Raw genomic sequence first — 15,431 nt, forward strand, 5'->3', positions numbered from 1 at the left:
TTGATTATTGAAATACCAAAACGTTTAGCACATTTGGTCAGATATAAGTTTATAACAAAAACTTTCATCTGTGCACGGAATGGTGTTTGGGAAGATTCATTCATGTTTCAAAAAAAATCATGTATACATACTAGAAAATTCAAGAATTTGGTCCGAGTTTCGAGATGGGATATAGACAATTGGCGAGCTAGCTAGTAGCTGCTTGAAGATTGGAGGTGGCAGGAAAAAAATTTGAATGATGCATAATTTTGGATGCATCCTTCTTCCATAGTTCCATGAACATGCAAAAACGGGCCCAAATTGTTATTATGGGAGCACGCTTTGTTCATCAGTTCATGCATTCATTATTCTAACTGTTTAACACCCTTCTCTCCACACAACACCCTGTCATGCCAACACAACACCCTGTCATGATAATATTCAAAAAATCCGGAATAACCACGTCACATGGGTTGAAAGCGGAATATAGAAATCTTTATATTTTTGAACGGTTCCTCGCAGATTGCTGAAAAGATATATAGATTTTTGATAAATACGATATTTTTTGTGATAATTAAAATAAATGGAACTCTTCGCAGAGTCATAGTTGATATTTTTGTGATAATTAAAATAAATGCGCCAAACTCTTGATTGTTATATCAATATCAAGCTAGCAATGGAAACGCTAAGTAGCAATCCTCATAATTGATAGTTAATAAGATATTTTTGTGATAATTAAAATAAATGCGCCAAACTGTTGATCGTTTAACCGCTAACCCATAGTTCATAAGATATTTTTTTGATAATTAAAATAAATACGCCAAACTATTGGTCGTTTAACAGCCAACCCATCTAATATCAAGCTAGCAATAGGAATGCTAAGCAGCAATTCTCATAGTTGATAGTTCATAAGATATTTTTGTGATAATTAAAATAAATGCACCAAACTGTTGATCGTTTAACAGCCAATCAACCCATCTAATAGCAAGCTAGCAATAGGAATGCTAAGCAGCAATCCTCATAGTTTATACTTCATAAGATATTTTTTTGATAATTAAAATAAATGCGCCAAACTGCTGATCTTTTAACAGCCAACCCATCTAATATCAAGCTAGCAATAGGAACGCTAAGCAGCAATCCTCATAGTTGATAGTTCATAAGATATTTTTTTGATAATTAAAATAAATGCGCCAAACTGTTGATCGTTTAACAGCCAACCCATCTAATATCAAGCTAGCAATAGGAACGCTAAGCAGCAATCCTCATAGTTGATAGTTCATAAGATATTTTTTTGATAATTAAAATAAATGCGCCAAACTGTTGATCGTTTAACAGCCAACCCATCTAATATCAAGCTAGCAATAGGAACGTTAAGCAGCAATCCTCATAGTTAGTTGAAAGTTCATAAGATATTTTTTTGATAATTAAAATAAATGAGCCAAACTGTTGATCGTTTAACAGCCAACCCATCTAATATCAAGCTAGCTTAATAGGAATGCTAAGCAGCAATCCTCATAGTTGATAGTTCATAAGATATTTTTGTGATAATTAAAATAAATGCGCCAAACTATTAATCGTTTAACAACCAACCCATCTAATATCAAGCTAGCAATAGGAACGCTAAGCAGCAATCCCTTTACGAAGTTGCACTATGCAACCCGCTCAAACATGCCATATGGCAGAAGTCAAAACTCAAATGTAGTACTGCACTACAGCTAAGGTAGACTCAAAGTATCAAACCTCAAAGTTGTACTAGATGCACGTCTTGGACCATTGTGCATAATCAATGGTGTCAAAGGTTGAACCAGATATTCTTATTAGGTATATCTCAATTAGTAGAGTATACCATAATTAATATGGACATTTAAATTGGACTAGCCTTTTTTCTACCATGAAATACCCTTGATAAAATATTAAAATCAATTATTCAATGCCTTTAAGAAGGACTACTTAGTCATTTCAAAATTTAGTACCATCTATACCCTTAAGATTACATAATAACTTAAGGACGTATGTGTAAATTCAGGTCGGAAATTAACTACACGCCACTATTCAATTGTTCGCGACTTACCCTTCAAATTAATATCGAATTTATTATCATTTATATCCAATTTAAATGCTGGAAAACCAGACGTCTCTTCTTCTCTCAAATCTCCCCTCATTAGCTCTCTCTTAAAAAAGCTAAAAGCCTAAAAACAAAACAAAACATATATCCTTAATTGTATCTCTGCTGCCGATTAAAGCACAAAAAAAAATTCTCGATTTCAAAAGATAAGATATTTCCTCGTGTAGTATCTGAAAGTGGTTTTCTCAAAAAAAAAATCCTAACTTTTTCCTCTTGTAACGTAGTACCAGTTCTTATGATTTGTTGTTTATTTTATGTAAATTCCCTTATTTGTTTTCTACATCGCTTTTTGGGGTGTTGATAAGAGAGAAACACTATACTTCGATTTGATTGGCGATGGGTATGCAGAAGCCTGCAAAGCAGGGTTACGAGGAGAAAGTACCTGATGAACATCGTATGAGGATTATTTTTTCCTGTAAGAATGTCAAGAATCTCGAGAAAGTGTGTGATGATCTTATGACTGGTGCAAAGACTGGAACTCTGAAGGTGAAAGGACTGGTCAGAATACCCACCAAAGTTGCAAAGATTGTTGTCAAGCATGGAATTCAAAATACAAACAACAAGATTATGGCTGAGGAGCTAAAGGTATGTCTCTTTCTTATTAGTTAGTTTGGAATGACCTGTCTCTATATTCGACAATTATTTACCTTCTCATACAATTGTAATGCTTATATGTGTTATATTGCAGGGAATATAAATTTATAGTTGTATTTAAACTTATTTTCATCCATTAGGCAGTAGAAATTATCATCTCATACAAAATTTAATTATTTCAAAGTTTAAGAATGGTGTCTTTATTAAAATTGAGTGAAACAACATCAAACGTAGTGGACCCAAAATCAGATCCTCGATATGAAGGCCTTTTCTGTTCTCACTTCTCAGCAAGGCCACAGATGCTACTGGTGGAAAATAAGAAAATAATCAAACTTCATATATATGTGCCAGTGTATATGACAAGTGAATAGTCATATGGACTTATTCAGGTGAATATGGTACTTTTTTAATTGTAGGAGCCGCTACGTTTTCTTTCATCCATATGCTTGCCGGGGGAACTGCTTTCTTGACATACTCCCATATATTGAATTAGTTTTGGGCATGGATCATTATACGGCTGAATTCAATTCAATTTGATTGTACTAATTGATTGCATATGTAGAATTATCAAATTTGATTTTTAGCATAATATTTCAATCCGAAGATATGGGGATAACACTAGAAAAAAAAATGAAGAGAAACTTGCGTGTCGGTTGAATTAGAGGACAGTGTATTGGTTTTGTTCGTTGCTGCAAAACCAAATCAATATTGTATTCAATTCCTTTAGTGCTAATTCTATAGTACATTGGTCCAACACTATATTTGAATTAAGAAATTATATTCTTCTTCTTTTTTCCACATCCGTTGTAAAACCAAATCTGTAAGGTCATGGTATTATGTACTGGATTTCTACTCATATGGTTGAACACTTTCCTAGGGATGGTTAGCAGATAAACAACGTTTATGTGTCTTCTTTCATTGGACTTTACTGCATGTAAGTAGTTGGTAGATGGTATGGTGGTGATTTATTACCTTTGTATGATGTGTTTTCTAAGCTCCACATGAATATTGTTATTGTAAATATGGTTCAGGTTCAGATAGATAACATTCATCAGGTTACAAGGTTGTTGATATGGGAAGAATAGGTGGCTTTCATGAGGTTGTTTGTTCATTTCCAATTATCTTATATTATTGAAGCATTTTTTCTTTGTTACATGTACATGTACCTTCTATTACTCAATTCTTTGTTGCTTCTTCAATAGTATCAAACTTGCTTCTATGCAGTTAAAGTCGACCAGTCAAGTTATAGTGCCGAAGACGTCCAATTTACTATTGTCGCTCATTCTTTTAGGTATTTCTTAGAGTTTCTAGTTTCATCTTATAAACGAGATTAGAGATGAGCAGTAGATTAACACACCTGTTATATTCCCAATTTTCTTCTTTCTTCATTGTAAAACTAATTTTGACATATTTTTGTTCACCACTCCTTCGAACTAGATTTATGAAACAAGGAAAGCCATGGAAGTTCTATTTTGTGAGGATTTTGGGGTAAGTCTCAATTGACTGCATTTACTTCACACTTCACAAATGATATACAATTTTTCATTTTATAAGAATATGAATTTCAAAGTTTTAAATATTTAAAGCCCTAGGAATTAAAAATAGTTTTTTTATAGAAGTTAACTTGAGATGCATATCACATGCATTTATTGCTAGATTTTGGAGATGGAATAGATCACGAATGGATGTCCAAAGGTGTTTTAATGGATATCGTTGTTGTTGCTAACAGTAAAATTGAATTTTAATGGTTGAGCAGTAAAATTGAACTTTTGTTACAATCTTGATTTGCTACGCTCACTCATTGTATGCTTACAAAGTAAGACCATGGTTGAGCACCACTGATATAGTTTATAGATATTGTGTTTCTTACTATTTATGCATATCCCAAGTATGCATTGCAGAAATTGAATTTCGCACACAAATCCCGAATGCAGAATATAAAAAATTTCAAACCATGTGCAAATCCATGTAAAAAGGGAATGGAAGTCCTAAAAACCCCTAAAAACAAGGACTTCACTCATAGAAAGCATTGTGGTAGAGGGTTCATGCCCACCCTGTATGTTCGTTAAACTTAGTTTAACATGCAATTAGTATTGTTTTCATTGGACCTCTTGGTTTGTTTTCTATATAAATTAATGAGGTTTTCTCTTTTATCTGTCAAGAATTTTACCAGTTTGTCGAATCGTCAGTTTATCACTTTATCTTAAGTTTTCATATTCATTTATAGGAGTTTATGGGGGCATGTATCATGGTTTCAGTTATCCATATAATGTGAATATGCCTTTCTCAATCACCAATTCCTACAATTGACATGATGGCCAGTTATATGGACTGGAGCCGTACCAATATCCATATTACCCATCACCAACCCTTCCTAACAAGCCATACAATGCTAATTAAGCCCCCGCTAGGCAAAGCAAGCTATCCACTTCCATCAGCTAGGGTTTAGACATGTATGGCAAGTACTAACAAATTTGAGGAAAAACATTTGAAGATTCTGTTATAGTATAGGGTTATTGGAGAAATGATGAATCGTTTGAGAGAAGTGATTGGAAAGGAAAAGTTAATGCTTCGACATAAATTACATAGAGCTTGAAAGTAGTGTAGTGGAAGGAAAAATATGATCCTTATGATCATGATCATGAGAATTATGGAGTTATTGAACATGAACAAGAGGGTCCTTCGGATATTATTAACTTTTATTTACAGAGAGCAAAGGGTTTAAGTCTCCATGTATGCTTAAGGCTATGAGATAGACAACTAGCCATACCAAGTGCTTGATAGGTCTTCATAGAGGGAGTCTAAGCATTGATATCTAAAACTACATACCCTCAACTCCAATTATGCATAGCACGTACACAAGAATAACATTTAAGCACAATTAAAAGCCACAAAAGTGTTACATCATTTTTATCTCTTTGTACATGCATTCATTTGAATAATTACTGTGACGCCACTTTCTTACATATATTGTACTTGCCACCCGAAAAATTTCTTTCTTCAAGGATTGATGACAATTTTACCACCACTTCCCGTAGAAGAGGAAGAGAAACCACTACTTATTGCTTTGGTCACAGAAGAGGAAGAACAAGAGTCTAGTACAAGAGTCTAGTTTCATAAATGCTATATTCAATTTGATCCATATGTATACCTTTAACTGAGTGACTCTTATTTCGGATATTATTTTCGCTTTGGTTTTCTCTAGGATCTTTTGTCAATAGCCACTTTTGCTGAACAACATGAAGTACGAGAGTGCTTCATCAAAGGTTAGTATCTTAATTATGTTATTATTATTATTATTATTATTATATATATATATATATATATATATATATATATATATATATATATATATATATTTTTTTTTTTTTTTTTTTCAATGCAAGAGTTATTGTATGGGAAAATCTACCACAGTCAAGAAGTCAATGGCAGGTATGATGACTTTCTTTCTAATTTTATTTTTATACTTCATTAACCTCTATCTTTGTGTTATTGTGATTATCCAACTTATATCATGTCCATCATTGTAACGAGGTATTGTGAAGGGAAGAGCTAACATGCCAGTTGATAAGATTTTCATTATATATAGTAGATAGAGACTATGATGGTCTCACCAAGAAAATACTTAGGTAGTTGGGGATTCATTTTCCTTGCTCATTTTTTAAAATTAATATGTTTCTCGGTAGCACTAATATATAAGAATATTTGGTGCTAGAATTGTAGAATTGTCATAATATTTGGTGGTCTTTGCATGCCTAAATACTAATTTATGGAGACTTTCAAGACAATATATGAGAATAATGAATGATGGATGAGTACTTATCTTTTAGACAATAATTTATGATGTACGCTGAATTTTGAGATACTATTTTTTAAAAAGAAGTTTGTGTTTTAATAGTACTTTTATTGAACTATAGGTTGTTTACCACATGCCAACAACAGTGAACAGTTAGTGATATGCAATCAAGTAGCCTCATTCTAGCTTTGCAGAGTTTGTTCTATGAGCTCCAATACAACGAGAAGCCGAGAATAGTATTGCGACATAAGAGCTTACCAAATCTTTTGGATGGGATATAGATGATTCTTCCATGCAGCATGACGTGCAAGAACTCAATAGAGTTCTTTGCGAAAGGCTTGAAGACAAAATGAAGGTATTGTACTATGGTTTTATGCTGAGGACATGTTTGAGATGGTCTGAGTTGTTTTGAGGTGTTATTGTGGCCTTGTGGGGGGGAGGGGTTGGTTGTGAGATAGTATGAGATATTTGTTTATTGATGCAGGGAACTATTGTAGAGAGTACCATACAATGGTTATTTGAAGGGGATCTCATAAGTTTTATTCAATTCATGAACGTGGATCATAGTTCTATGACGAAAGAGTCATTTATGGTATTCTTTCTAGGCTAAAGTCAACACTTTATAAGTTTAGAAAATAAGGGTTTTGTTCTTACATAAATCTGAAAAATGTGTGTGGCAGACCTTCAGCTGGGTGTTAAAGGTGGTCTGGATGTTTATGCTTCTCTTGACAAGAATGTTGGAGTTGAAAATCTTGAAGGTGATAACAAGTACCATGCCGGACAACATGGTTTACAGGTGGGTTGCTATCCACATGCCATATAAACTCTATAGCATTTACATATTATGTGAAATATAGAAATGTTGGCCAATTTCCTACTCTATACATGGGGCGTAGATAGATATGCATAACAACAGAATTTTGATGTTTACCATGGCTTAATTGAATGTATTACTGATTGAATCAAAATGCAAATATAGACTATATATTCTATGTATTCGGAGGTATTACATAATCCTTGAGCACCTCTTGATACTTTTTCACCAGGATTAGTCAGTACATATTTTATTTTCTGGAGTATTAGACATTAGAATGATCGCATGGGCTTTTCTGGATGTTAGAGGGTGTCCCATTCCTTGATTTTCCACTCATACTTTAATAAAAATGAGGTGCCAATTTCAGAATCTTCACAAAAATAGGATTTGAGTGTTTACAAAAAATTTACCAAAAGCAGAGATAATGGGATGGGTCATTTTTTAGTGACTGAGGTTGAATTGTAGGGTTATTGATTGAATCCAAGTTGAGAAGAGCTTGAAGCTATCATTTGGATACAAACATTTTATGTATCTTTGTAACTTTTTTCTTTTACTCAATACAATTACCATTAAGGAAGAAGCTAAAAGGTGGGCTGAATTGTATGTTGTTATAAACTTTGACCCATTTTTTCAGATTTCTACTTGCTCTGGTGAGTTGATAATTGTACGTCTTACACATGTGCATGTTATTGTTAGCTATGCATGTTATATCCTTTAAGAATCCAGATATCAGTGATATGCTTTAGGTATATATTTGTTGCATTTTCTATGGTATTTCATGGGCATGAACAACAACCATTCATTATCCCCTTGAAGCCATAGTTTACAAGGATTTATCAAAAATGGAGAGAAAGGGAAATGTTTGCTTTTAATATATGAATGGGGCTGAATTGTATGTAGTTATATGCTTTAACCATTTATAAAGTTTTCTAGCTACTTGCATATGGGGAGTTCATAATTGTCTTTGATATGCATCATTGATGAGAAAGTTTCCATATTTTATTGAGTTTGGTATTGTTAGTTATGCATGATATATCTTCAGTAATTTGTCTGATAATATTTATTCCATCAGCTATGGTATTTCATGGGTTTGAACTTGAAAAGTTCAACTCCCTCCACCCTATCTCTTAACTGTGAAAAGTTCAATTCCCCACACCCTATCCATCTCTTAAGTGTCCATATTTTGGTTGCTTCATTTTACTTAATTTTGTCAAGGCTTGGTGGGTTTGAACTTAAAAAGTTCAACTCCCCACCCCCTTTCTCTTAACTGGACATATTTTGGTTGCTTCATTTTACTTAATTTTGTTAAGAATTGGTGGGTTTCTTTATATTATCTCCTAGAGTTACAAGTGCTTAGGATATATAAAGGTAAAGTACTCATCTCATTTTAAAAGAGAGAAAGCCGCTTATCTCATCAGTGATTCTCACATACCTTTTTTGCTTCCATTTTATGATTTCAACGCTTTAGACTATTCATATTTCCAACGTGGTTTGTTATAATGGTTTTGAACTTTTTGCCTCCCTGATACCTCACACTTGCATATTTATTTGTGGCGTGATTTTAATCAAAGAGTGATTTTTTAAGTTTTTGTGACATAGCTAAAGGTTATCCTTTCTTATTATGTATTTTATGGTTTCGAATGAGAACTATTATACTAAGCTTCTACCCCATGAATCAAAGAAACTATAGCGCACTAAACCTCAAGTTTCAACATTCTAAGATTAAAAAAAATGATATGGGTTAGAATTTCTTGGTTTATTTTAGAATTGACCATTTTTGTGTGTCTATATTCAATTTTACTATCTTGCGCTACTTTTGTTTCTCCATTCACTTAGTCCCTTAATCATATATTTACACATTCATAAAAAAAAAAAAAAATGGCTGAATTATTTACAGGTTTCACACGGAACAAAACTTATACAAACATGTTGTGCATCGGGCTCTTTGGTGCAAACCGCATATAACTTCAGAAGACAGTGCCATGCCCACAATTTAGAGATTACTTAAGGGGATGAAGTTGAACTTTATATTGGATCGATGGTGTGAAGTATAGAGATGTTTCTTGGAATTAATATTTTTTCCACCACGGATGAGGGTAGTAGGTATAGTCGTTAATTTAACAAAAAAATTAATGTGTAAGTAGGTAGGGCAGTTTTAGTTTAGTCCTCAGGTAGATCTATTGTGGTTTACTCCACTTTAGAGATTATGCAAGTACCAAAAATTTAATACAATTTTTGTGGAATGTATTTGATGTCTAAACACTCAATCTAGCTTATGGTAACTAGTCCTCATACTATTGCAATGTGGAAACAAATCTGACATTTTTTTTAAAGGTTTGTGTTTATGACAAGTATTTGTTGAACGATTATAGGATTTTTTTTTTTTTTTTTTTTTTTGCTCATGAATCTATATGAATAAGAAGTTTGCTTGGTGAAGGCAGGGGCAGCTTAACTATGGGGATATTGGCAGCAAGATTGGGACTGAAGCTAAACTTCAAAAAGCCAGCTCCCAACTGGATCAAATGGGCATCATTAGAGGAGGACTCATACATGCTAAATATAGACGGCTCCGTCCATGACAATTGAAATGGATTTGGAGGGATCATCAGAGATTCTTGGGGAATGTTACTCTGGCGTATGCAGGTAGTTCATATAAACCCTCGGTTATATACCAGGAACTCCTCACTATAGCTAATGGCTTTCAACACGCGAAATAGCAAAGAATCTCCAATCTTGAAGTCAACTCAGACTCCATAGGAGCTATTAATATCATCCAGGCCCAGGTCAAAGCCCATGGTACTGTTCCAACATTGTGGTCCAAATTGAATCTCTTAGAAGACACTTTGTCAAATACTGTTTTAAGCATGTCTATAGAGAGGGTAATCAGCAGCTGATTACCTTTCAAAGTTGTACAGATCTCAAGATGATTTTGCCATTTTCTTTAATCCTCCTCTTGATTTTAAGTTACATAGCATTGTGGAAGAGGATAGAAAAAGAACTATGTACTTGAGAATTTCTTCTAATACAGGTTGAGGTTTGTCGTAACCTCTAAACTTAAATAAATAATAAATAATAATAAATAAATAAATAATAAATAATAAATAAATTATGGGGATATTGAGCAACTCTAAGTCTTTGTGTACAACTTTGTGTCGACCTTTCAAATTTGTTCACTCAATAGTCTCATACTCTCATAACACATAATTGTGTTCAACTTTCCACCTCTAAAACCATGTGACATTTTCTAAGATTATCTCAGCTTGTCGCTCTATGAACAACAGAACAAATAATCATATCCTAAAAAAAATTATATGTACATACTGCATGCCAATTTCAAAGGACAAATTTCGAAACCAAAATCTCTATTGCCCATAAGCATAGCACGTGCATTTTTGCTAGTGTACTTAGCAATAGGCCTTAAAAGGTGCTTTTTTCAAGGCTCAGCCGGGGATGCATGCCAAGCTAAAGGATCAATGGATGCTTTTAAAATCAAAGGTAAAAGTTTGAAGGCAGGGTTAGAAAATAGAAATGTCTTATTAGATTTCTGGATTTTAGGGTGATTTCAACAATGGTGTCTTTAGACAACAGTTTGACATCAAAATGTCTTTGGGAGTGCAAAAATTGTAATTATAATTTTTTCTTTCTACTCTTGTTATTTTTTCCTATAACAAAGGTCTCCTTTTAAGGCAAGTGGTAATTGTACTAAAATAATGTGCAATAGTATTGTAATTATAATGTTTTCTTTCTATTCTTGTTATTTTTTCCTATAACAAAAGTCTCCTTTTAAGGCAAGTGGTAATTGTACTAAAATAATGTGCAATAGTCACTCTCCTCCCTAGCTTTTGTGCCATCATGTCGGTCGAAAATTAGACTGTGTCAACAATCTCTGCCCAAATCAGTACACCCATCCTTCTTACATTGAATTGAACTCATTGCAGATGTTAAAAGTAGATTAGATTATCCTGCAGGACAATTTATTACTGAGACAGTTTTTGGCCTATTGGGTGCTGTTTAAGTGCTATTGGTTGGAAACTTTGGAGCATTTATTAAGGAAGACTTCTCTTTTTCCCATTTTTTCTACTATTGGCATTTGTTACCCTTTCTTTTGGGGTCAATCTGTGAATGTGGTTAGGAAGCATGGAACATTTACTAATGCAATCCTGAAAACTTGACTGGCCTTTGGCAGATCCAAACAAAAACGTGTCCAACAATTGCTTAGGCACCCTTTATCAAATTTGGTTGTTGTTGATATCATTATACCAAAAAGTCAGCATGCGGTATCGTTGTTTCAAGTTAAACTTTCATTCCTTCAACATACCCTGTCCACAAACCACACCAAAAAAAAAAAAGCAAAACAAAAAAATCTATCTTCCAATGTTTTTCTGGTATTCTATCAATATTTCATACTTATATATAGCAATTACTAATAGGGAATTAGGGATAGTTATATGAACTCCATCTTATGGTGACTCTAAAATTACTCCACCTAAAAGTAGACTTACAAGATGAATTGAGGGCTAATATTTTGTGTAGATATACATCACATGATGTAGAACACTCCTACAAAAAATAAGTTCAATTGAATTAGTTTAACCTTGTCAAAAATTGTTATGAAATTAAAAAAATGTAGGCCGTTGGATAATTTTATAACATCTATTATAATAAAACACAATGGCAGGACAAAGAGTGGTCGGGATCGTCTAGGGATCTGAGTTAGATTAGAGCAGATGTACGATCTAGAGCATTTTGAAACTCCTTTTCAATGCCATTTAAAAGTATTACTTGATGAACTAAATGTTTTGTAATACAAATTCAATGCATGCATGCATTGATATGTAATCAATATTTCAATTAATAATAATTTAATGAGCTAAACCTAAGCATTGGAACCACATAATTTGTGTTCAATTCATACACTGGTTACACATCGGATGCCTACTTTAATTTAATTAAAATTTTAATTAATAAAAATTTAATGGGCTAACTTTAAGTTTGTTCTTTTTATAACAATTAACAAAATTTATAACGGCTTCTCTTTGGGGGTTGTGGGCTTTTGGATTGGGCTTTGTTTCTATTAGACTAAACAAAACGTAAAGGAAGAAACCAAAACGTCAACACTTCCAATAGACCCTGAATTAACTCCACCATCAAGACTTGCTTAAAACAAAGTTGCTTCAACAACTAAACTCAACATCTCGACTCCGGTGTCTCTCATCCTCTCCCAACAATTTCTGATCCTTGAGATGGATTGCGACTGCCATGATGCACCACTCCTCTTTTCTCAGGTAGGTTCTCTTTCGATTGTTCGATTTTTTCCCCCCACAAACTTCTCCTTTCATTCATCAAACATTTTTTTTTTTGAAACTTTGAACGAATTCAAATATGGGCATTTTCATTGCCCTTGGATTGTCAGTTTCAAGCATAAGATGACATTCTATGGAATCCAAAAAGCTCTTTCTACATGGTTTAAATAATAAATACTAAAACGCACAAACTGAACGATTGAATGCTTTTCTCATTTATTGAATTGAATAGAGACTCTTCTTTTCAATACACAGTGAAATAACAACCATTTGTCTCCACGACTCCATTCTCTTCATTTTTAAGGTTAGGTTGCTAGCAATTTTTTTTTTCTCCCCCTTTTTTCTTTTGCAAAATGAATTCTATTGCTAATTTTATTGATTTACATTTTTTTGTTACTCAATTTTGAACTAATAGTGCCACTTGACTGTTCCACACAAGTTCAAATGTTGTTGACTGAATGGTTGGTTTGCGAACACAGAAACAAACGAGAAAAAAAGCAATGGGCTTCGGACGTTAATGGTTCATGGTTAAATGGATTCACAAGGTAAATCCCCTAATTAATTCTCGATGAATGTTAACAATTGTAATCAGAAAGGTACATTATGAGAGTCGTCATCTTCTAAACCTTCTATCTCCCTCATTCAAAAAGTGAAACAATTTCGTTTCAAGTTTATTCCCTGTCCCTAGGCGTTCTCATTGTATGGAATGGTGTTGTTATCTCACTCTTCTTCAAAACCATCTCATTTGGTTTGCTAGATAATAAATAAAGGCATGGGCAAGACTCTGTGAAGCATGTCTTTTGTGCAACATTGAAGGTATACAAACATTTTCGAACTTCTCCTTTTCTCTGATAATGGTTCATGGCTCCATTGAATTAGGTGCATCCATTTGTATAATTCTATGTATAACTGTTCTTCTCTTATTTATTTTTAGCATCATCAATATTACAGTTCCAAATAAAAAATTCAACAAACATTTAAGAACACTTATGCGTAATTTTTACTTTCTAACAATAATCTTTAATTTCTTTTTGTATCATATTTATTGGCCAATCTCTCTGTAATGACAGTGATTTGAGTCAGATAATCATGATAAGAGAAAGTGAGATAAATGGTGTAGCTTGAAATGCAGTCTTTCCCAAGGTATGACACATTGGAATCTTATTTAATGAATCTAGGAAGTTTAAAACTAGCGTTTCCAAGCTAAAACGACATTAAAGGATTCTTTTTGAGTAACGTCAGAATCCAGCAAAAAAAAATCAGAAACCATTCCAAAAACCCCTGGAATACCGACTCTTCTATCCCCGAAAATAAATTACTCTATTTTAGAACGATGATCACTTATAAACTGATATGATTATGTTTTATCGCCTAGGTTCTTTGTTTGCATTGTGCAGAACATTTATCACATGAAGATGGCCTTTCAGGTACAATTGTTTCGTGCATGTCTAAGTACGCCTTGGTTTAACTCTCGACTTCACTAAATGTTCCTTCTGAGTGTTGATTATTCACTAGCTTGAATCACATATGTTACAATTTGTAAATTTTCTATGTTCTTGGCTAAGCAATTTTTTTTTATATATTTTGGTTTAGTTTTTCTTTTCTAATTTGTTGTTTTGTTGACTGAATATGGAATTCGAATTATACTTCCCGAAGTGTTTGTTATATTCTAATCAGTAATATAGAAAGAACTATTGTTTGTTAGAGTGCCTCAACGAAGTAACTTTTTTTTTCTTAACTCAGGTCCAATGACGAACTTGCAGCCGATCAAAACTCGACTTGACCATAATTGGAAAAGGGTATAAACTCTAATCAAGAAGCACAACTCTAATCCTGTTATCTGTTTTCCTAGAGCTTTTTTGTGTTAGATTCATTATTTTATTTATAATTCTTCATTTCTTTTATTTTTTCAAGAAAAGCTCTTCATAGTAACCATACACCTAAGTTGTTATTTCACCTAAACTAGATAATTACTTAAGCTCTCTTCATATTCATCCAATGTGAATTACCTTTGCCATGAATGTGTGGTTACAAATAATCCATACAATGTATATTTTGCTTTACATCAATTTGGAAAACATTGACGTTACTAATTTTGAGTTTTTTTAGACAACTTAGTCAATGTATTGATTCAAAGGTCCATTCTCTGCCATGAATGTTTGGTTACAAATAAATCATTTTAGGCTAATAGTTTGGTTTTTGGTTTTGGCAAGAGTTTGTTATTGGTTACGCATCCTATTAATATTGAGAACCATATTACCAACACTTTGCATTGTTACCTTCAGATTCAAGGTGTGATCCAACATCTAGGAATGGAAAATCCACTGTGAGCCTTTCAAGAAGAACTACGCATAAAATGGAAGGGTTAAAATAGAAAAAATTGAAAGAAATGGGAAGAGACGGGTCTTACATGGTAAAACTTTATTTGGACATTTTAAATAATTTATCAATTGGTTGATTTTACTATCATAAAACAAGGGAAAATGTAAGAGGAAAGTTGTTTTAAAAAAAATGTGTCTCGACCGCAGAGTTGAAGTGAAAGACGACAATAAGTGAACTTCAAGGCACATGGGGTGTTGGTTGAAATGTAGAAACCAAATAATGATTGAAACAGAGGTGAAGAGACATTGGATTTCGTGGTGTTTATAGTATGTTTTTTTTTCTTTCAAGAGATTTGCATGGTAGTAATAGTGTTAGTAGTTATCTTCGCTTATGTGATTTTACTAAGCAAAACAACTGCATTATTGCTCTTATGGTGATTTCCATGGAAATGGCATGCTTCCCTATTTTCTTTTTCATTTTCAAAATTATGTTTTTGTA

At 33.2% G+C, this 15,431-nt stretch overlaps 2 protein-coding genes across 4 annotated transcripts; both read left to right on the top strand.

Moving 5' to 3' along the window:
- The first annotated feature begins 1,810 nt into the window (after positions 1-1,810).
- LOC147477817 (small ribosomal subunit protein uS10z/uS10x-like) lies at positions 1,811-5,798 on the top strand. 2 transcript variants are annotated; one of them, XM_086584560.1, is made up of 6 exons: positions 1,811-2,689; positions 3,576-3,632; positions 3,730-3,797; positions 3,901-3,989; positions 4,136-4,186; positions 5,737-5,798. In XM_086584560.1, the coding sequence occupies exons 1-3, from the start codon at positions 2,441-2,443 to the stop codon at positions 3,781-3,783; spliced, it is 360 nt and encodes a 119-aa protein (XP_086440686.1). In that variant the 5' UTR covers positions 1,811-2,440; the 3' UTR covers positions 3,784-3,797; positions 3,901-3,989; positions 4,136-4,186; positions 5,737-5,798. The 2 variants fall into 2 exon arrangements, with proteins under 2 accessions (XP_086440686.1, XP_086440685.1); XM_086584559.1 differs by having other exon boundaries at positions 3,923-3,989; positions 5,704-5,798.
- Positions 5,799-5,801: 3 nt separating this feature from the next.
- LOC147477818 (uncharacterized) lies at positions 5,802-10,353 on the top strand. Of its 2 annotated transcripts, XM_086584557.1 has the most exons (5): positions 5,802-5,964; positions 6,616-6,849; positions 6,979-7,086; positions 7,175-7,290; positions 9,750-10,353. In XM_086584557.1, exons 2-5 carry the CDS (start codon positions 6,787-6,789, stop codon positions 9,892-9,894), a joined length of 432 nt encoding a protein of 143 aa, XP_086440683.1. In that variant the 5' UTR covers positions 5,802-5,964; positions 6,616-6,786; the 3' UTR covers positions 9,895-10,353. The 2 variants fall into 2 exon arrangements, with proteins under 2 accessions (XP_086440683.1, XP_086440684.1); XM_086584558.1 differs by lacking the exon at positions 5,802-5,964 and having other exon boundaries at positions 6,103-6,849.
- Positions 10,354-15,431: the final 5,078 nt, after the last annotated feature.

This window comes from Coptis chinensis, chromosome 9 (assembly GCF_015680905.1).
Source record: "Coptis chinensis isolate HL-2020 chromosome 9, ASM1568090v1, whole genome shotgun sequence".
NCBI classification, from domain to species: Eukaryota; Viridiplantae; Streptophyta; class Magnoliopsida; order Ranunculales; family Ranunculaceae; genus Coptis; species Coptis chinensis.

Bases quoted from the DNA above. Each gene is read 5' to 3' on its own strand.
- LOC147477817 (XM_086584560.1), top strand. From the start codon at position 2,441: ATGGGTATGCAGAAGCCTGCAAAGCAGGGTTACGAGGAGAAAGTACCT. The intron at 2,690-3,575 runs GTATGTCTCTTT...ACACTTTCCTAG, and splicing joins TTATGGCTGAGGAGCTAAAG to GGATGGTTAGCAGATAAACA. The intron at 3,633-3,729 runs GTAAGTAGTTGG...AATATGGTTCAG, and splicing joins TTCATTGGACTTTACTGCAT to GTTCAGATAGATAACATTCA.
- LOC147477818 (XM_086584557.1), top strand. From the start codon at position 6,787: ATGCAGCATGACGTGCAAGAACTCAATAGAGTTCTTTGCGAAAGGCTT. The intron at 6,850-6,978 runs GTATTGTACTAT...TTATTGATGCAG, and splicing joins GGCTTGAAGACAAAATGAAG to GGAACTATTGTAGAGAGTAC. The intron at 7,087-7,174 runs GTATTCTTTCTA...TGTGTGTGGCAG, and splicing joins TGACGAAAGAGTCATTTATG to ACCTTCAGCTGGGTGTTAAA.